We start from the raw sequence: 20,979 nt of genomic DNA, 5'->3' as shown, positions 1-20,979 counted from the left end.
AGAACCACGCAGGCACCGCAGACCTCCATAAAATTCCTTAAATAATTTAATTGAAAAAAAGTCTTTCCGTTAAAAAATATTTTTACAAACGCACGCTCGCATTAATTTCCCTTGCTGCTGTTTTTCGCTGTTGCATTTGTTTTTTTTTTCACCATCGAACGCAGCTTTCCCCCATACATTCCCGTATAAAAAGGGAGGTGGCAGGTACAGCACGTGAAGAGCCGCTGGGCGCAGCCCTGGGTGCAAACCGGGCGGTGTGGGGGGGCCGAGGCTGGGGGGGACACCTGGGCTGGCTGCAGGGATGCTGTGGCCTGCCCCGTGGGAGCAGGGTGGGCACAGAAAAGGCTGCGAGAAGGGGGTTGTTGCAAGTTTGCTGTTTAAAATGAGGGGACCCCCCCCCCCCCAAAGCAAAGCCAGGCCAGGATGGAGGGTTGAGGTGGGGATGCCTGGGATGCACTGGGGCCGGTGGGACCCCAAACCTTGCAGCAGCAGGACCCTGGCAGCACCGGGGCTGGGGGAGCAAGGGTGGCAGGGGCAGCCCCTGAGCCCCACAGCGCTTCCAGCTGGGGATGGCTGTGAGGGTTAGCAAGCCCAAAATGGGCTCCAACATCTATTTGGCCACCTGCTCTTAAAAGCTTCCCAATGCTGGGTTGCTTTGCCTGACCTGGAGGCCAGAGAGGGGGGAGGTCCACCCAGCGCTGCCGTTTGGGGTCCCACCATGGCAGGGGCCGGGGAGCAGCCAGGGTGGGGAGCAAGCCAGGGTGGGCAGGGCTGGGAACCCCCGTGAAACGGGGCTGCGGTGTCCCTGGCAGCCAGCATCCCCGATACATTCCACGGAGGAGGGACGGTGGGATGCGAGGAGCCCGTTGCCGGACCCGCTGCCAGCTGCCCTCCCAGCCTTGTTTTACTGTTCCCTCGGGAGGGGGATGGGGTTAATGAGAAACCCAAGGGCAGGCGAGTTTCAAGGATAGGGGAAAAATAGCACCTGTTTGGCCAGCCCGGGGAGGAGGGGAGCAGGGCCGAGCATGGGGGGAGCGCAGGGGTGCACCCCTCATTTCAGGGAGCACCCGCTTGCCCTTCCGCGCTGCCAGCAAAGCATCCCTGCAAGCGAGCCCGCGAGGTGTACTGCAGCCAAGGGGGTGTTAGGACCAGAAAACCCCCAGCACGGAGCAACTGGGGGTCCCACTCAGCTACGAGGGAGCAATCCCCCCTGGGCTGTGGGCATGGGGACCCCCCAGCCCTGCTCTCCCAGGGACTGCAGCCCCTGGGGGGGGTTACCTTGCCACCTGCACTGGCATGTTCCCACCTGGCTCAGCAGCTGCCATTTTGCGGCGAGGAGAAGCGAGGCCGGTGATTCAGGGATGCCGGTGGCTGTTGCAACACTCCTGCCCGGGGCCGGACTCTGCCTGGGGAGAGCAGAGGAGGACTGGCGGTCTGCGGAGAAGCCCTGGGGCTGCAGGGACCCGCTGGGCTGGCAGAGGGATGAGCAGTGAGCCCGGCTGTTCCCCGCTCAGTTTTCACACACTGGGTTTGGTTCCCACAGTTCCAGCTTGACTCGAGGAGGGGATGGGGGAAAAAAAAAGTGAGCATCTCAGTGCATTAGATGGAGTTTCACGGCTGGCTCTGCCCTGGGACTCGTTACCTCCACCCTAACACACCCCACAGGGGTGCACGCCGGGTCCCCAGGCACTGCAGGGTGGGTACAGCGTCGCTGCCTGGCCCAACCCTGCGGCAGCACCCGTGCCGGGGGGGGACCCTGCGGGACCACCCGAATCTGTGACAGTGAGAGAAGGGGGAAGCAGAGAGGGGTGCAGAGCCAGCCTGAGGCCGGCTGGGAGGAGGAGGATCCCGGTGGGCAGCAAAGCTGCAGGCAGCCGGGCCCACTGCAGGGAGAGCGCGATCGAGCAAAGGAAACTCCGGTAAAATTCTTATTGCCTTTATTCTGCCCATTGCCTCACACAGTCCTGCCGGCCAGCACACACCCACGCACGCATGCACACACTCACGCACACTCAGGCACGCTGGGAGTCTCTCCCCTCGGCTTGGAGGAACCGGGCTGCAGTGAATCCTCAGGGAAAGGCGAGTGAGTCTTTTGGCAGCAATCACAGCGTGTGTCAGGAGCGGGGCGGCCGCACCGGCGGCACCCGCTCCTTCTGCATAAAAGAGGAGGCTGGGGGAGGCTGGGCCTCGGCCCCCGGCGCAGCCCCCGCCCCAGCCCCGCTCTCCGGCCCCTCGGGGGGAGCACGGCTGCCGTCGGTCCGGGGGCGGAGGGTCCCTGTGCAAACGTGCTGACGGCCTCGCTCTGCAGTCCAGAGCCGGCCAGGAGAACCAAGAGGGTAAGAGATGCGGAGCCGGGCGCCTGGTCTCCCTCCCTCCCCTTTCTGCTCCCTCTTATTTTTTTTAATATATCTCTTTTTTTTTTTTTCCTTTTTTTTTTTTTTTGCCTAACTCCCTGCATAGTAAATCTCATGGGGTTTGGGTTCTGGCGTGCAAAGCCAAGAAAGGGAGCGAAGCCTTCCCTTCGGACACGTTCCAGTGCAGACCCTCGGGCGGAGGGGCCACCAGGGCTGGAGGAGAGGAGTGATTGTCTGGGGCCAATGGCCCCGGCCCTGTCGCCGGCTTGGCCTCCCCCGGCTGCTTCCACGCGGGGACCGGAGTTAGGGAAGGCTTCGGACGTGTCTGACGGACTCAGCGGACGGGTCAACAGTCTGTGGCCTCGGGAGGGGAGGGAAGTGAGGACTTGGGGGGAAAACAGGGTGAAAAGAAATCCAAGAAGCAGAACAACTCTTCAAACAGATGAGCACCGAGACAGGGCGGGAAGCAGGATGTGCCATCTCTGTCCCATAATCCATCTTCAATATGAAGATGCGTTGCTGCCTCGCCGTTCCAGGACACGGGACGAAAAGCTGGGCTCCCTCTCGGCACAAGTGCCTCCGATCCAGGGAAGGGCGGCCCATCCCGTCCCGTCCCAGGCGACCGTCCGAGGCAGAGGAGCGCCATGTGAAGGGGGAAACGGGAAGCCGGGCTGCACCGCAAACTGAACCTGGTTGGCAGGTTCCCTCGGTCCGTTCCAATGCAGAGTCCCCTGTGGTCAAACCTGCACCGGGAGCGTCTGGTTCATCTGCAGCCTCATGTCCTGAATGCTGCTCAGGATCTTCTTCTGGTGCCCTGCTAGCGTCACCCCTATCCTCAGCAGGTCTCTGCAAGGAGAAGGTGAAGACTCAGCCCCCTGCCAGCAGCAATACCAGCATGTGGCCCTGCCCCATCTAGCTGCTGCTAAGGGACCCATCTGCCTCCGTTACAGCCCTCTTCCAAGCTCCAGTGTCCCTCTAACACCACGGGGGACTGGATGCTGAATCCCAGACCTTAACTCACTTGGGCAAAGCCCATGCACACCTCAGCCCTCCCCATGCTCAGGTGGGAGGAGCTGGCTGCTGGAAAGGCGAGGGACAAGGGACAATGTGCAGCAGCCCCAACTTTCTCTCTCCTCCACAAGCAGGGACTTACTCTGCAGTCATCTGCGCCACCAGGTCGAAGGAGGCAAAGCCAGCATTGACAAAGTTCTCCTTGTACCGTCCCATTTTGATGGCATCCAGCCAGTCTCCCACGGTGGTGAAGGTGGTATAATCCGGGACAGTGCGGTCCAGGAGCGGCTGGGAGATGCTAAAGGGTAAAAGAGCCACAGGTCACAGGGAGCAGAGGACAGAAAGGTGTGTAACTGGAAGCTGGGGAGATATCTTATCCCTGCCCTCCCACATCTCTAGTCCCAACCACCCCAGCGTTCCCCAGGCTTGGGGGAAGTCCTGGCTGGAGGTGAGGATGCCACTGACCCAGACTGGACGCTGGCGATGACTTTCAGGCTGGCAGCGTTGCGGATGAGCTTGTCCAGCGTGTTGACAATCTGTGCAAACTTGGGCCGCATGTTGCGGTCCCGCACCCAGCAGTCCAGCATCAGCTGGTGCAGCGCCGTGGGGCAGTCCATGGGGGGTGGCAGGCGGTAATCCTGCTCCACTGCGTTGATCACCTGTGGAGGGACACGCAGAGGCAGGCTGTGAGCCACCTGGGCTCCCATGGGCAGCCCAGAGCTCCCCATTCCCCAGGGAGCACTTACGTCCTGGTTGGACATGTCCCAGTAGGGTCGCTCCCCGTAGGACATCACTTCCCACATGACGATGCCGTAGCTCCACACATCACTGGCTGAAGTGAATTTGCGGTAGGCAATGGCCTCAGGAGCCGTCCATCTGATCGGGATCTTGCCCCCCTGCACGGATACACAGCTCCGTTATTTAGCACATATCTGAGGTGTCTCCCCCTATCCCCAAATCAGTGGATCCCCCTTGAGTGTCCCATACCAGGGAGCTAGTGTAGGTGGGGTCGGCTGGGTCATCCTCCAGAAAGCGAGAGAGCCCGAAGTCAGACACTTTGCAGACCAAGTTGCTGTTGACCAGGATGTTGCGGGCAGCCAGATCCCGGTGCACATAGTTCATCTCCGAAAGGTACTTCATGCCGGCGGCGATGCCTCGCAGCATCCCCACCAGCTGGATGACTGTGAACTGCCCGTCGTTCAGCTGCCAGAGGAGAGATCAGAGGGGTTTGCAACACCCCAAACGGGTTGGGGAAGGATCCCAATATGCTACCACCACCTTCCTCCTCCCTAGAGCCACCCCTCTTCCCCCACCCCATGAAGTCTATGCACAGCTTAGCCCGGGGGTGCCAGCGTGACAGTGCAGAGGAATGGAGAAGGAGGGCTCGGAGCTGCTGTCCCCGACGTGCTGCAGCCCCCAGCCCAGGGAAGGAGAGGATGGATGCTCACCCGGAGGAAGGAGTCAAGCGCACAGTTCTCCATGAACTCCGTGATGATCATGACGGGGCGGCTCTTGGTCACCACACCCTCCAGGTGGATGATGTTGGGGTGGTCGAACTGGCCCATGATGCTGGCCTCGCTCAGGAAGTCCCGCCGCTGCCGCTCCGTGTAGCCCACTTTCAGCGTCTTGATGGCCACGAAGATCTCACGGCGGCCGGGCAGCTTCAGGCGCCCGCGGCACACTTCGCCGAACTCCCCTGTGGGTGGGGAAGGGGAGGAGGGGGGTGGCATGGTGAGCCACGCGGCAGGGTGAGAGGCGGTGGTCTCAGCGGCTGCTGTGCCCAGCCCCAGGACTTGCCTGCTCCAATGACCTCCTCAATTTTGACACAAGAGATGTCAATCTCTTTGGCGAATTCCCGGACGGCTTCGTTGGGGTCCTCATAGGTGAAGGGATCAATGTAGACTTTTGTCCCAGGGGTGACTGCAAGGACAGAGGAGTTGTCACCAGGAAGGATGCAACGCAGGTGACAGATGCCGAGCCAGATTGGCCGGCTGTCAGCCTGTCCCTCCTTGTGCCTGGCTAGCGAAGGCTGCCTCCTCGCTTGCGCACAGGGCAGGAATTGGGAGAGGGCAGGGCAGAGCCCATTTGCTGGGCTCTCGCACTCACCGTATTGCTGCAGCTTCTCCGTGTACTCCGGATCCGTGCTGTTGCGTTGCTTCCTGCCCAAAGGAGACGAGAGGAGGTGTTCAGTAACCATCCCTTTCCTGATGGGGCAAAGACATTCACTGCCAGCTTCCAAATTCCAGCACAGGCAGCCTAAGGCCAGAGAGCCTCCCCTCTGGCAGCCTGCGAGCAGAGCCATCCCTCCAGCCGAGGTGCGATGGGAGAAGATGGCTTAGTTGTGCTGAGAGAGGATGGCAGGAGCCTGGGCAGAGGCCCAGCTAGTGCTGGGGACGCAGAGATGCACAGTCCTTCCACAGGACTTCGCTCTCAGACTGGAGCTGCCAGCGGTCTACCCACAGGCAAGGGGGAAAGCTCTGGGGCAGACACGAGCAATCCCCAAACCCAGCTCTGAACCCCTCCTCCCTGCAAAGCCAGTACCTGAAGCAGACGATAGCGATGATCACCACAACGATGACAAACAGCAGCCCCGCAGTGGCTGAACCCACGATCAGAGGCAGCTCCTGGAAAGTCTTGCTGGTGGAGCCTGATGGAGGGAGAGGCAGAAATCAAAGTCAAGCTCGGGAAGGAGCACGCACAGGAGGGCTGGGAGACAGAGGCAGCCCAGTCCTGGTACCTACCGTCCTCTGCAGTTGTCTGAAACTCCGTAGGGAGGCTGTAGCGGCCATATCCAGCTACTGTGCGTGCCCGGACCTGCACCATGTACCGAGCATTGGCCTTCAGCCCATCCAGCCGCACCGAGTTCTTCTGGCTGGTGACTGTGTTGGCGATGCCATCGCTCTGGCCTTGCTGTAGGGGAGACACATGGGTGTCACCTCTGTGAAGCAATCCCCCCTTTACTAGCTCCCACATCCCCCAGGCACTATCTCTGAAGGGCCCCCCTCTGCCATGGTGCTGACGGCCAGCCAGAAGGGCTGAAGGAGGGCAAGGGCCACTCTGCCTCCTGCTTTACCTTCTCCGAGTACTTGATCTCATAGTCAAGAATGATGCCGTTGGGTCTCTCTGGGGGAGTCCACGACAGTGTCATGCTGTTCCCGGTGCTGCTGTGCAGGTGCATCGTAGGCACGGCAGATGGGGCTAGGAAAGAGGGCAGGCGAGGAATGAGCCACCTGTGCCAGGCTCCCCCCTCCACCATCCCACATCGGCACAGGGGACTCTGCCTGGGACCCGCTCAAATAACCTCGTTGGAAAGGCATGGAAAAGCTTTGAGACTGGCCTCCCACAAGTCTCCGTAGGGAGGTGCGATCTCAACATCTTGCAGCTAAGGTGATAAGGGACCAAGGGGAGCCTCAGAAATAGCACGGAGGTAATGCTTCACCCCACACCTAGCTGCAAACTGGTCTGGGGAAGGGCCCTGCCAGCCCAAACCAGGGCTCCTTCCCCTCCTCCGCTTGCCAGGAGCTCCGTGCTCCACCCCACCGATGAGACCCGTGAAATCAGATCAGAGCGTGGTGGCTGGAGATTACCAGCGTGCTGGAGCCGGGCCAGAGCAGGAGGAAGGAGGGAACGGCAGAGCACTCAGCTGGCTGTGAAGGTTTGGGCTGGTGCTGAGCCTTCCCAGGCCTACAGGGAAGAAATCTCATTTCCTTCCTCCTCCCTTCGCAGCAGGCACATCTCTGGGGTAGGTCTAGGAGATCCGGAGCTCTCTGAGTATCTGCCAACCCTGCCCTTCTCCGCTTGCACGCGTTCTGATCTCATCTCCTCCAGGGACACGTGTTAAACGGAGAGGAGAATTTACCCAGGGGATTAGATGCAGGCACGGAGAGCCAGTAACGTGGCAGCACAAAGGACTGCAGCCTCCAAGGCTGTCAGCAAGAAATCCCCGCTCTGCTCCACGGCGGAGAGCCAGCCCCTGCTCTCCGGCAGCTCCACTGACCTGCCTGGTTGGTGGTGATATTGACAGAGGCGAAATGGGGAGGGTAAGGACTCTTGCTGGAGATGCCATTCACAGCCTGGATCTCGAAGGTGTACTGGGTGTGGGCCATCAGGTTGCTGATGTAGATGCGACGCTCGGTGAGGCCGAGCTGGCGCGGCACGAACTCCACGTTGTCGTCGCAGCGGGTGCACAGGCGCCGCTCCACGCTGCACTTCTTGCAGATGACGTTGTAGAGCAGGTCATCCCGCCCGCCCGTGTCCTGCGGCTCGCTCCACTCCAGCACCAGCGACGTCTCGTTCACGTTGGAGATGACGCTGCGGGGGGCTGAGGGGACGCCTGCGGAAGGAATACGGGGGTCAGGGATGGCATGCCCCCATGCCCGGCTCACCTCTGGGATAGGCTCAGCACACTCCCCCCACCCCAGATGCGGACCCCCGCTGCCTCCACACCTCCCCTCACCTCCCCTCCTCGCCCAGGGCAGGACTCACTGGTGCAGGCGCTGTCTGCAGGGTCCGTGTCCGCCCGGAAAAAGCCGTTTCGACATGTGCAGACCGTTGCTGCTCCAGAGGTGGTCCGGCTGTTGGGAGGGCAGGGAGAGCAGGGACCTTCCCCCTGCTTAGATTTGAAGGATCCTGGGCCACATGCTGCAGGAAGGGAAAACAGACCTGAGTTGTAAAGTGCACCCAGAAAACATCCACTGTTCCCTCCAAGGCTGGGCAGACCCTTCCTTGCTCCCTGCCAAATCTCCGATCAGTGGCTTGAGGACCACAGGCCACCAACAAGCCTTCCTACCACCCTCAGCCGTGCCCAGGGACAGCCAGGCCGGGTGGGCAAAAACGGGCTGCTGGCACAGGGCCGGGGCAGCTGCCGGCACGGGCACAGCTCTGCCCAGGAGCTGCTGTGCTCCGGCAGCAGACCTGGGGCAGCCAGAGATGGGAAGAGCTGGTTGCCAGCAGCTGTATGGGGATCAGGGCAGGTCCAGCCAGGAGAGCACGTCCCCAGTTTTGTTTCTTCACTGCACTTCCCAAGGGTTTTACACACGTTGGCTCCCCCTTCCACAGCTGGTTTCCATGCCCAGCACCCTCCATAGGGTCAGCGATCCATTCTCTGGGGAAATAAGGCTGGGAAGGAAAGGACTCCTCAGCCCTGCCCGCAGCAGCCCCCGTGAGAGGCCTCTGCAGCCCTAAATGCAGCCACTCAGCCCCAAACCCTCTGCCTCGGGCTCTTCAGCCACTTCTCAGCCCCGGGGTGGTGGCACCTCCTGAGTCTGGCTCAAGTGGAGCGCAGAGCAAGATTAAAACATTCCTGCAGGTCCTTGGCTAAAGAGCTGCTTCGGCATCACTGCCACCTCCTACCCCTGCTTCCGATCAGGGTCCCTCAGGGAGCCACAAGTCCTGGGATCCGGCCCAGCTAGCACCGTGGGGCGTTTAGTCGTAATGAGGGATTAACGCACTTGAGCCAAGGGGCAGAGCAGTCTCGGGAACCTGACCCACACCTGGAAATAGCCTGATTTATCGCAGCGCTGCCCCAAGGAAGTGGGTCCCGTGCTCTGTGTTCGCAGCTGGCCGAAGCGGTGAGAGACCCGCTGGCGCCGGCTCTGCTTTGGCATCACCCCGCTTGCCATGGCCAGGGCGACATCAGCACCAACAGCCCCAGAGAAGGGCGCATCCTCCTCGCTCCGCCAGGGTTAGGGCAGCTCCCGAGGGCACGTAACCCTCCTGGCAGCCCTGTCCCACCTCCCACGCCTGTCGCACATCACCCTGTAAACAGGAGGAGGTTTCCCCCATGCTTCACCAGGCTGCAGCAAGCAAACGTTTCCTGCTATGAGGCATCTCCCGACACCCTCCGTGGAAGTCTTCCGGCTGGCTGCAGCCCCACGCGTGGGGTGTGGAGCACTGTTGAGTCACACGCTGCCGGGCCGCCCCCGTGGGGACCTGCATACAGCTTCAGGGTGCCGTCCTGGCTCCCCGGTTTGCCCAGGCACCGAGAGGCAGCAGCCCCAGAGGAGAAGCCCCGAGCCATCACGGTGCTGCCAGGCGGGGGGACGCGCGAGCGGCCCTGTCATGGGGGGAGGCATCCGCTGCCGAGGAGGGGACCTCCAGACTGCACGCTCTCCAGCCCCCCTGTCTGGATGTGTGGCAGGAGCTGCCTCCTGCTCCCAGGGTGCGACCCTTCGGGCAAGGAGACTCCTCTTCGGTCAGAACAGGACCGACCACATGGCTCGATTCACTCCAGCTCCTTGACCTGAGTTCACCTGGCCTCTGGGCCTTCCCTTTGGAAATGAAAGCTTAGCCCATCCCAACTGCACAGGCTGGAGGGCAAAGGAGTGTGCAGACCTGCTCCTCTGTGAGCGACGGAAGCCCCCGGCCAGCAGGTCCAGGGCTCCCGTCCCCCAGCCCAGGCCACCCTCGCCACCACGAAATGCAAAGACGTGGACAGCAGATGCCCAGAGGTAGTGGAGCAGCCTCGGCACAGGCAGACCCACCCCAGCCGGAGTCCCGGGCGGTTCAAACTGGGTGGATGCAGATTCACACATAAGGAACCAGATTGCTGAGGAATGAGAGATGACTGAAACCTCTTGGACAGGAACGCTCTGGGCTCAGAAAGCTGCCAAACATGCTTTGGTTATGGACAGGAGCCCAGATCCATCAGGGACAAAACCCCCTGAAATAACAGGCTTGTTGGGGGGAGAGCGAAGCTGGAGCAACCAGAGCTTGTGTGAAGCCAACAGCCCAAGCGCAGCATGGCAGCCGGGGCCAGCGAGGCACTCTGCAAAGGACACGGGAGGGATGATGGCCTCCTGCACGCTCAGTGCCAGCCGGTGCCTGGTGGGTTACGGGCACGGAGGGGACAGTGACCTCCTGCGCTCCCGGATACGGGAAGAAGCAACAGGCAGAGCTGTCCTTGGGCAGCTGCCTGCCATCCCATAGGAGAGCCGAGCACAGGCACAAGGGATGGAGGTCATTTCTTTGCACCCTCCTGGCAGGAGGGGGATGAGCCACGTCCCAGCCCTGTTAAGCAGTGGAAGAGCAGGATAGGGACTGAGGCCCAGATGCACTCCACTGTTCAAGTTTCCAACTCCGCTTAATAAATCAGAGCATAAAGACCTTGGTGGCAGCGTGACAGCTCTCAGCCGCCACATTTGAAGGCTGTAACCGAGCTGAAAGCTGATCCCAGGTCCCTGGTGGATAAGCCGCTGTGTCATCTCTTCTCTGCAAGAAACTGCCTGTACAACAACCACTGTCTTGGCCAGCACGCTGGGGAACGAGCCCGGGAGCTCCAGAGCGGGAACGTGACTCCATCCAGCTGGAGCCAGGGAGCTGGGCTCCCCTCTCCCCACCAAGAGGTTTGCATAAGCACTTTTCCTGCTAAGTGTCCTTAAATAAAATAACAACCCTGAACCTCCGCACACAGATCACATCTCCTGGTGCCGGGCTGCGGTCACCGCCGGGGAGAACGTGACAGTCACTGACAGCCACAGGATAACAGGTCAAGGAACTGAAGCGGAGATCCCCGGTCTGAAGAGGAGCCGCTGGTTTGATGGGAGGGAGACGCAGCCTGGCCTGACAGCGGGGATCAGCTGCGGAGGGGATTTTTGAGGGGTGCGGGAGGCAGGGGGCAGTAACGCAGCCCTGGGGCTGCTGCAAAACTGCCCCGCACCCTCTATGGGGCATCGCACAGCCGGCATGGCACGGCGCGGCGCGGCACCCACCGCCTGCCATCCGGCTGCTTCTGGCAGCCCCTCTGGGATTTTCATCAGTTGCCCACCTCCGGGGCCTGATCCTGCCTCGCAGAGCTGCGGCACAGGGCTGGGGGAAGAGGACGGTGCTCTTCCCAAATACAATCCCCACCCTGGTGAATAAAGTCCAAGGGAGGGAGCTGAAAAAAACACCGAAATAAAACCCTCCTGGCAGCAGCAGAGAGCCGTGACTCATCCCGCAGGCAGCCTCCATTACTGCATGGGATGCGGGCAAGCAGCAACGAACCCTGCATGCATCCCCAAAACTTCGGGGTCCCCTCCCTTGGGAAAGGGAGGGAGGGAGGGATAGCCCATGGCACATCGGGAAATACCAGCCCCGAACTACCCTGTTTCAGGTCTCGATTGCTTTCCCATCCACATGACACTATTCCAGCCCGGGCAGCATCCTTCCAGCTATTTCTCTCCCTGTAGAACTGAAGCAGAACGCCTCGCTTGAGCCTAGATAAATTAAACCGATCACATCCCTTTGTCCAGCAACCCTGTAATTTCTTTAAAGGCAGCAATCGAGTTTGCCTGGGACGATCTGTGCTTTATGAACCTGCACGGCTCGCTCCCTTCCCGCTTTCGTAAGCGGCTGCAGATGGATTAGAGCTGTGGAAGCAACAGCCTGGCTACAGCCGAGGCGGTAACTCTCTTTTTAAGTCTCTCTTAAAAGGCACTTGATTTTTTTTTTTTAAAAAAAAAAATCACCCTTTGGGTGGAAATATTTCACACTAGCGCAGTCCAAAAGTGAATGGAGTAAATTTGAAGAGGAGAGAAGGGAAAGAGCCCTCGGGGGTTTGAACAGTGGCATCCAAAGAACAGGCGGGAAACCATTTTTTTTTTTTAAATAGGAAAAAAAAAATTTTTTTCAATAAGCAAAGCTGCTTCTCGAGCCACAGCGGGTCACAGGCGGGACGGCAGGGGCAGATTTCCTCGACCGTGTTACAAGTAACCCATTGTGGAGCTGCCTGGCTGTAAACCGGCAGCTCTCTCCTGCCTGCGCTGCTGAGCTGCCTTTGATCTGGAAGCCCGGGCAATTAATAGCAGGCAGTTTCACTTCCTGGGTTTCATGCAGCAAGCCGTGTTGCAATGGAAAGCTGCAAACAGTTGGCAAGTGCAATGCTTGCTTGGCATTTTTTTTTTTTTTTTTTTTAATTCGGGGTGATGTTTCCATTAGTCACTGATTGCAAGGGAAATTTATTTTCACAAAAATTTAGATTTTGGCCCCAGCCTGACCTGCTATCACCTACTGACCGTGCCCAAATATCCGGTGCCTGGCGCCATCAGAAAAGGGACATCAAAAAGGCTGAGAAATGGGTCCGAGGACAGCGCGGTGTCACACTACGCACTGTCTCTCCAGGTGCTTTTACGGTTTGGGTGTCCATCGACTGCACCACACAGCCTCAGTCCCCCTCCCGAGTGGGGGGTGTAGGCTCTGGGGGCACCGTGGCCCCTCTCCAGGACCCCCCCGTGGCCATCGAGGGCCATGCAAGGAGGGGGCTCGCTGATAGCCCTGGCATGGAGGCCAGCCAGACCCCGAACCTTTCTGTCTTTGGGTGAAGCCAGCAACACAAGGGGCACAAATCCCGGCGAATCCGGCACAGGGAGCACACACCCAGGAGCATTTTTGGGGAGGTGCCGAACGTTGAGCTGCTCTGCGCCAGGAGCTCCACACCGCGCAAAGGAAACTCCCGCCGCCTGCCTGCGCAACGCGGGGAGCGCCTTGACACCAAATCCCCCGAATGGTTTGGGTGCTTGCAAACCAAAAGGAGCGGGGACGGGAGCTGCAGGGCTTGGGTGCGAGGGGACGAAGGCAGCGAGCGTACCCTTGCCTGTGGAGGCACGTGGGAGCCTTCGTCCCCCTCCTCGGCCAGCAGCTCCTCTTCCTCCAGGGAGAGCTGCCTCTGCAGCTCTGCATGGCGGGGAGCGTGTGGGAAGCGGCACAACCCCCAGAAGGGCCGTGTGCTAATTAAATAAAGATAATGAGGCTGAGAATGAGATGCCAAATCAATGCTGTGGCAACTCAGGACTAGAGCGCCAGATACCAGCCTGGCGTATCGCATTACAAAGCATGCCAAAGAAACTGCCTTCAGCCGGGCGGGATGAGCCCTCGGCTCCCGAGGGACCGGGATACAAGCCGCATTGTAACAGGTCTGAATGCGAGGTCTAATCCTGGCTCTGGATGGAGATAAAGAGGAGGAGGAGGAGGAGGAGATCTTCAAAGGCCACTGAAAGTCTGGGGAAAGGGGGAGATTTACAACAGGGCTTACCCCATCTAAAGCAGTAACTGGGTATTGTTATTTATTAAAATGCCATCTGGCACTCCGGAGCGCTCCTTGCCTGTGCAGTGAAGCCTCGGCGGCTCCCCGGGGCGGGAGCGCCGAAACCCCAGCTCCGCAGGGCTGCATCCGCACCGCTCCCCACGCCGCGGGGGCAGAGAGACTTCCCGGAGGTGCTGGGCTGCCGAAACGGGGCAAGGGAACATCCAGCCGAGAGCAGAAAAGGGAGCTGTGGCTCTGGCTTCTCCCAGCCCTTCTTCAGCTGTTTCCACTTAAAACACACGATCATATGGCGGAAAATCTGATCTTACAAGCGCAGCGCAACTTTCCCAGAGAAACGTGAGGACACCGCCGCTTCTGCCCAAAGAGAGGGCAGGGTGCCGGATGGAGACGTGCCCGCGGCTCAGTGTGGCTTCCCTGTGTGCCGGGGAAGAAGCCAGGGCTTGTTGGGGGGAAATTAAAGGCGGTGGGAGAGCCGCCGCGCGGTTGTCTGCCCGGCTGGGGGGATGCGGAGAGGGGACCTCGTCCCAGGCTGCAACGATGCCCTGAGGAGCCCTCGGTCCTGTCTCAGGATGCCCAGCTCGACACAGCCCGGATGCTGGCTGGAAATGGTGTCACCTTGTGCCCAAACGCTGCTGGGAAAGAGCAAACACCCTGTACGGTCTAAGATCTCCCAGCCCAAGCAAGAAGGAAACCAGCTCCCCAGGAGCAGGGACCCCAGTGCACACTTTTAAGCATGGGCTCCCCGCGCAGCGATGGATGCCTGGCACCGGTGTCCGTCTGCCCCAGGAGGAGCCAGATCGGCTGCTCCCAAGACTGCTGCAGGGAGCCAGGGCCACAAGCAACCTGCCCTCAAAGTCGGAGCTGTGCTGGCACCAACGGTGCTGGAGGCTCCAGTCCCAGAGCAGAGCCGTGGCCCCACAGAGGCTGAGCATTCCCTGCCCAGCCGCAGCGGCATGGCCGACAGCTATGCTGCTCCCAACGCCAGCAGAGAGGCTGGCCTGGCCCAAGCCCCACGTCACAGGCCATCCCAAATCACATCGCCCCTGCCAAGAGCAAAGGGCCGGCGCCAAGCATCCCGTCATCGGCAAGCACAAGGCATCCAGCACTGGGGGCCCAGCCGACGTCCCACTCCCTGTACAACACCTCCAGCCAAGGGGAGCAGCGAGCTTTCTGCCCTAAACCCGAACCACACCAGGGCAGGGTCCTGCGTGCTGGAAATGGCTCCCAAGGACAAAATCACCCCAAGGAAAAGCAACAACCATCTGGGCAGATTTTTCCTTATCAAAATACCCAACTTGGGGTGAAACAGCAACACCAAAGCTGTCGTGGGAGACCACGGCAGCTGCAGGACCCACACAGGGCTGCCCAGGGTGGCTGTCCATCCCCAGTATCTCCATGTGCAGGGTGCTCTTCCCTCCCCTCCGAGCAGGGACGGGGAGCTTCATCTCCGCTGCCTGCGCGCTGCTCCCCACCCTCCCCGCTCAGTGCTGGCAGGGGCAGCGTGCATTCGCGTGCATCCGCACGGCTTCTCCCGCAGCCAGCGCAGCGGGGCCCGGCTCACCACCGAGGTTTCTGAGTGCCTCCGCTCAAGCAGCGCGAAATCACACTTGCCAGGAACAACTCTCGCCCGAGCCATGAGCACCGCAGGAGGGAGAAACGGGAGACACTGGACACGGTAGCAGGGGTGAGAGGGAGGTTTTGGTAGTGCTCAGGGGCTTAAACATGCTGGGTCCCTGCTGAAGACCATGCCTTGAGCCACGGCTCCTGGTGAGGAGATGCATCCTGCAGAGGACAGCACCGGCGGATGCTAACCAGCATGTCACAGCAGGCACCGCACCAGCCCGGACCACGAAGGCTTTAAGGCTTCCAGATGCTGAGTCAAACTGCAAGACCAGTCCTCTGAGATACCACCCTGCTCCCTCCTCAGCTCCCAAGCCTCTGAAAACAGACCGAGCACAATGCAAAACCGCCTCCTCCGCATCCACACATCTGCAGGGACAAGAGCCACGGTCACTCCACCACACACATACCTTGGCACTGGGTATCCTTCATGGTCGGCTCATATCCAGCAGCACATGTACACGCTCCCACAGGTACCATCCACTCGCCGTCGCCATTGCAGTACAGCTTCAGGGGTACGGATACCTCCACCGCATTGGGGATGCAGGTGCCTGGTGCGATGACCAGAGAGGTGGGCTCGGCCCCCGTTAAAGTCTCCGGGAAGATAGCAAAGCCAGCAATGGTGTTGGAGCATTTCTTATAGAAAGCCCGGACGGAGATGAGGGACATGCAGGCTCCCAGGTCCTGGAAGGCCAGGTAAAAGCCATTTTTGGAGAGAGGGCCAAAGCTGCGCACCTTGGTGTTCACACGGCCAGACTCCAGCTTGGAGAAGCTCTCGTCCGGGGCAATTGTATCCACTTTGATATAGGGGTTCTCCATCCAGAAAGGGCTGTTTGCAGAGGCAGAATCCGTATCTGACTCATAATAGAAGAGGTTGAAGGTCTCTTTGCAGGAGCCGGGGATGTTGGGGATGCTGTTGCAGTCCCGCACGGTGAACTTCAGCTCCACGTAGACGCGCTGGACATCCTGGCGCTGGATAAATTTGGTGCGAAGCCAGTTGTTCTGGTTGGCCTCCCGCACGTTGCACACCTGGTACGTGCGGATGGGGTTCATGGCCTCGTCGTAACCGCTGACTTCTTCCCACTGTGAGCGAGAGGGGAGCGGGTTAGACCCCCAGCTGGGGAGATCGGTGCCATGGACTCATTGCGAACGGCACGGAGTCGGGGGGGGGAACGGGCAACAGTCAAGACGGAGGAGCAGCAGCTGCGCCTCCACCTGTCCCAACCCTCCTGGTCATCAAGGTGACTAAGAGCAGCCCAGGCCAGGAACCATGGTGCTCCCATTCTGCCGGCACGGAGTCAGGAGAGGATAGTTTCATGTGGCGAGAGGATAAGCATGGGAGGGAAGGGGGAAGACGCAGCCAGCTCCGCGAAGGCACTGGCGAGCAGCCCCGATTCCCGTGGGGCCGGGGTCAGCCATGCCCTTTGGAGGTCGGGACCGGGGCTGGCTCCAGACTTACCCCCGTCTCTGGATGAGTTGTCCATGCCAGCTCAGAGGTCACCCACTTCGTGTCCATCAGGGTCTCTGGAGGGAGAGGGAGGAAAGAAAGAAGTAATTGGAGACGAAGGCCAAGATTAGAGGGAAAAAAACAGGAGGAGTGGGGGAGAGGAGAGCTGAGGCTGACATTTCTGCAGAAAACAGCAACTTGGGGGGTGAGACATGGTGGGAGGAGGGGGAGCGGCGCAGACAGACTCCAGATTTCTCTTCTCCTGTCAGGAGAACAGGAAGAGCGAGGCGTCCCCGGAGAGCCGCGCCGGAGCGGGGAAGCAGCAGGGCGAGGAGCTGGCCAGGTGGCGAGGGGGGGACGGGGACGGGCTGCCACCCCCGGCCACCGGTGCGGCCAGCCATGCCTCCCGGCCAGGCTGTGGGGTGCCAGAGGAGGGAGACCGGTCGCCCCCATCTGCGCCCTCCCCCTCCGCTTTGGCAGGGTGCGTATTTACTGTGGCTGGGGTTGAAAGGGCCCGTTCCCATGACAGGGCGGTGCGGGCCAGGCAGGTTTATCCAGAGGAGGGACTGGCAGGCTGCTCTCCCAGAGACGCCCCACATCACTCATTTTACAAGAGGGGAGAAGAATTTGACCGTCTGGCCAACATTCCTGGAGCAGACTACAAGACAAACCACCCCGGCAGCATTCCCCAAACAGCCCCAGCCCCAGCCTTGAGGGAGCGAGACGCTTGTCTGGGAAGAGCTGCAATTGCAGGCAGCTGTCGCTAATCCCGGGCAGAGCCGCGCGGCTCCACGCAAGCACCACGCACAAAAACCGGGAGCGAAACGCAAGGACAGAATGCGACGACGTGCCCGGGGGCCGGTGTCAGTGGCCCCTCTGTGGGCTGCTGGCTCTGCAACCCCTGCTCCAGGGATAGCCTCGCAGGATGTCTGGAGGGGAGCAGGCACCCCTGGGTCCTCTGGCCCCTCTCCTGCCCAGGGGCGTTTTGGGGCAAGGGGGGTGCAAACGCCAGAGCTGGGCCACAGCCCCCTGCAGACCCTGGTGTGCTCAGAGGGGCTCCGGTGCCTGCCCTGAGCAGGGCCCAGGACCAGCTCCAAAACACCTCCCTGCTGAGAACATCCCCCTCCCCAGCTTCAGGCACAGCCCCATCCCAAACCCCACACAGCTGGGCTGTCTGTCCATCCATCTGTCCCTCAGCCCACCCAGCCCCGAGACGTAAGGCAGGGAGCTACGGCTCTCCAGCCCCCTGAGCTGGCAGCGGGCTGGGTGCCGCTCGCTCTCGACGGCTGGGGCACAGGACATGCCGGGGCAGCTCGGTCGTGCCAGGCACCATGGCTCGGCCCCAGAAGTGAGAGGCAGTTTCAGCTTCTTTCCTTCCACCCCAGGAAAACCACAGGCTGACCCAGCTAGGGAGGAAGCGCGGAGGAGGAAGGAAATGTTCACGCGTCGCAGGGTTTTGGACGAAGCCCGGCTGGAGGTAAACACCCTCCTCCCGCGTCCCACCCCAGGCAGACCCGCCAGCAGCTCCCGAGCCAGCACCCACGGATGGACCAAGAGCACAGGCTGCAAGTGCTACTGCGGCACAGATAAACAAGCACATTTGGGGACACGTGGGCTCTCTGACCCGCCTCGCTGTTTGCCAGGATCCCAGCCTGGCCGGCAAGCCCAGGCCATGCGTGTGGAGCAAACATCAATGCAATGCCGTCGCAGGCTGGTGGCACTGGCAGCGGACATGGCACCGGGGACAGAGTGAGGGAAACCCCTCATGGTGCCAGCTCCTCAGCCGGGAGATGGTCGGGGGGCAGCATCTACAACAGGAAGGACAAACTGACACCGGCTCTTGTTTGCAAACAGGAGTGCAGAGGTGGTTATTAGCTGTTTATCAAAAACACAAACTAGGGGCAGCTGGCAAAAACAAAGGGAGAGAAGGAAGGAGCCTTCCGCCAAGCGGGTAACACAGGGAGACTGGTGATGAGGCCGTCAGGAGGGCCGGGGCACGGGAGGCGCAGGATGGGGCTGAGCACCCATGGGGCAACCTCTGCGTGGTCCCAAGGCACTGCCTGCCCCAGGGATGCAGCAAACCCCCATCCCTCTCCCCTCCCCTTCACCACAGCATCAGCTACTGGCCGCTGGCAGAGGCCGAGCACGGCTCTGCACAGCCACAAGACCTCCCCGCGATGCTGCCGTGCTCCCCAGACCCCTGCACCGGGGCGGCTCCCAGGAAGGCAACCGGTGCCGGACCACGGGGGAGCAGGTTGCGCAGCGGGGCTGCCCACACCTCTCTGAGGGATGGGCCCTGCGCCGGCTGCCCTAATAAGGGCACAGCGGTGCCGCGCAAGGGCCCATGCACGCCGCGCCGGCGGCGGAGCAGAGCCAAGCGCGCGCTCGGCGCTGAGAGCGCACCGGGCTGCCAAGTCCCGGCGCAGAGACCCCGCGTGGGTCCGGCCAGCGAAGGGCCCCGCTCCCGGCGCAGGCAGCTGGGCGCGTGTTTCTGCAGGAGGGCTGGACCCGGCGGGAGGAGCGGGGAAGGGGTGCCCTGCGTGCTCAGGGACAGGGCCGGTGCGGAGAAACGGCCGCGGCGGTGAGTCAGGCCGGGGAGATGGGGATCTGGGCGGCAGGGCGTGCCCGTGAGCGGGGCGGCGCGAGGATCCTGTGGCCAGCCGCGGCAGAGCCGGGCCGGACCTGACCGTGCGGGTATCCCTGCTCCTGGGGTGGGAGGGGAGCTTCGCCCAGGGTGTGCGGGAACAACCCTGCAGGCCAGCAGCCCCCCCGTGCAGGCAGCCCTTGCCGTGCTGGCCCGGCCCCAGGACAGGGCACGTGGGCAGCCGTCCCCTCCGGCAGCGTCCTTCCCCATGAGTGCCGGCCTGGGGCAGAGACGTGGCTCGGACAGGAGGCTCGCTGCCTGCATCCTAATTTGGCAGCATCTGCCATCTGACCGACAGAGGAGGGAAAAAAAAACCTGACAGAGCCAAGACAGCCACTGGCGCAAGAGCCATGTAAACCGCACAGAGAAAGCAGGGAGGGGAAATAATAAAAATAAAATCACTGAGCAACTCGGCTAAAGGAAACGGGCCGAGCGCGAGGGCAGCAGGGGTTTCCTGCAGCCGCGGGAGCGAGCGGGGCCAGGTGGGGTCCGGGGAGCTCCCCAGCCCCTTGCAGCCTGCCGCCGTGAAGGTCGCAGGCGGACGGCCCTGCGGGCTGCTGCGCTGCGTGGTCCCGGGGCTGGCGGCGGCATGCTGAGCTGAGCTGAGCCGAGCCAGCCGCAGCCGAGCCGCAGAAACTGCTCTCTGCCCTTAAAGCTGCCGCAGAGATCTCGCGGCGGCCTGGCACCGAACCTGTGTCCTTTCTCCAGCAAACACCGGGGCACACCAAGCGCTGGCCACCCGTGAAAGGCACACGTGCTAGCGTCCAGGGCTGGGGAGATGGGCAAGCACCGGGTTTCAGTGGTTTGGGAGTAGCCAGCCGCTCTTTCCCTCCGGCATGTGGTGCCAGAGGTGGGCTTGGAGGCGGCACTGGCAGTTTTCCGGCTCAGTTCAGGTTTGCGGGTGCTTCGGAGGGACGTGAATGGCGTCAGGGCTGGCCGAGCAGTGAGTCAAAGCCACCTCAATCCCGCACGCCACAGCGAGAGCCTGGTCCCATTAGTCAATGGGAAATTGGCTCCCAATTTCGCCAGCTTGGGGAAGTCACCCTAAGGCTTGTTTTATCACTGTCTGCAGTGCTGGGGAGTTATCCTCTCCTTACCTCCAGCCAGGCAAAGGCCATGGATGCTGCAGGAACCTCACTATGCTCCAGCGAGTGCAGCAGGCCATGGTCAACCCCACATAGAAGCAGGACTTCCACGGCAGAGCAGGATCCTGGGGCAGGGAAAGAGCCTCACTCCTCAGATGGGGCTGTGAGCATCGCTCCGACTGCCTCCTCCCTGCCCTGCAAAAATCTCCTCCCAGGTGCACCCCAAGCTGCAAAGACCAGGGGTATCCTGCCAGCAGCCCTGCCATCACCTCTGCAGAGTCCCCAGCAGTTTGCTGGGTGTTTGAAGCCCTGGCGAGGACCCATCTGGACCTGGGGACCTCTTCCTCCCCGCCCAGGGGCTCAGGAATGCGGCGTGCACGGTCTGAGGCCAGTGAAAACGTTTGAACTCCCCCCTCTAAGAGGCCCAGAGAGCCCGTCTCGCGCTGCTGAGCGGCAGACGCGCGCAGCAGCGACGGCTGAGCCAGAAAAGGGGGGGGGGGAATCAAAATTCTTTCAAGATGAAGCCGCTGGGGAAGACTCAATCGTCTCCACCAACCGGCTCCGATCTGAACGTTCTCGCCTTTGAACACAGGGACCGACGGCTTTTATCAGGATGCGCTGGCAAGGTAGGACGCCAGCTCCTTGCCCCGACGAGGAGAAGGCAACTCGCGCAAGTGCAGAGCATCCTGAAAGCAGGCAAGGGAGGAAAGTTAGTAAAGACGCCCACGCAGCCTCGCCGCAAACAGAGGAACCTGTTCTGCAACGTGCCCATGCTCTCCGGGAGCTATGCGCACCGT

General features: G+C 61.2%; 1 protein-coding gene across 1 annotated transcript; it reads right to left on the bottom strand.

Moving 5' to 3' along the window:
- Positions 1-3,091: 3,091 nt before the first annotated feature.
- Positions 3,092-19,574, bottom strand: EPHB3 (EPH receptor B3). The gene is made up of 17 exons (XM_075716594.1): positions 19,558-19,574; positions 19,413-19,474; positions 16,466-16,530; positions 15,417-16,089; positions 7,851-8,006; positions 7,363-7,698; positions 6,439-6,563; positions 6,107-6,275; positions 5,907-6,012; positions 5,472-5,569; positions 5,163-5,285; positions 4,814-5,061; positions 4,353-4,568; positions 4,112-4,261; positions 3,831-4,024; positions 3,508-3,663; positions 3,092-3,200 (listed from the first exon to the last, which is right to left on the bottom strand). Exons 2-17 carry the CDS (start codon positions 19,447-19,449, stop codon positions 3,092-3,094), a joined length of 2,961 nt encoding a protein of 986 aa, XP_075572709.1. The 5' UTR covers positions 19,450-19,474; positions 19,558-19,574.
- Between the last annotated feature and the right edge of the window lie 1,405 nt (positions 19,575-20,979).

Source organism: Pelecanus crispus, chromosome 9 (genome assembly GCF_030463565.1).
Source record: "Pelecanus crispus isolate bPelCri1 chromosome 9, bPelCri1.pri, whole genome shotgun sequence".
NCBI lineage: Eukaryota > Metazoa > Chordata > Aves > Pelecaniformes > Pelecanidae > Pelecanus > Pelecanus crispus.
The sequence above is the reverse complement of the archived record's forward strand: the minus strand, read 5'-3'. Positions and strand labels throughout refer to the sequence as shown.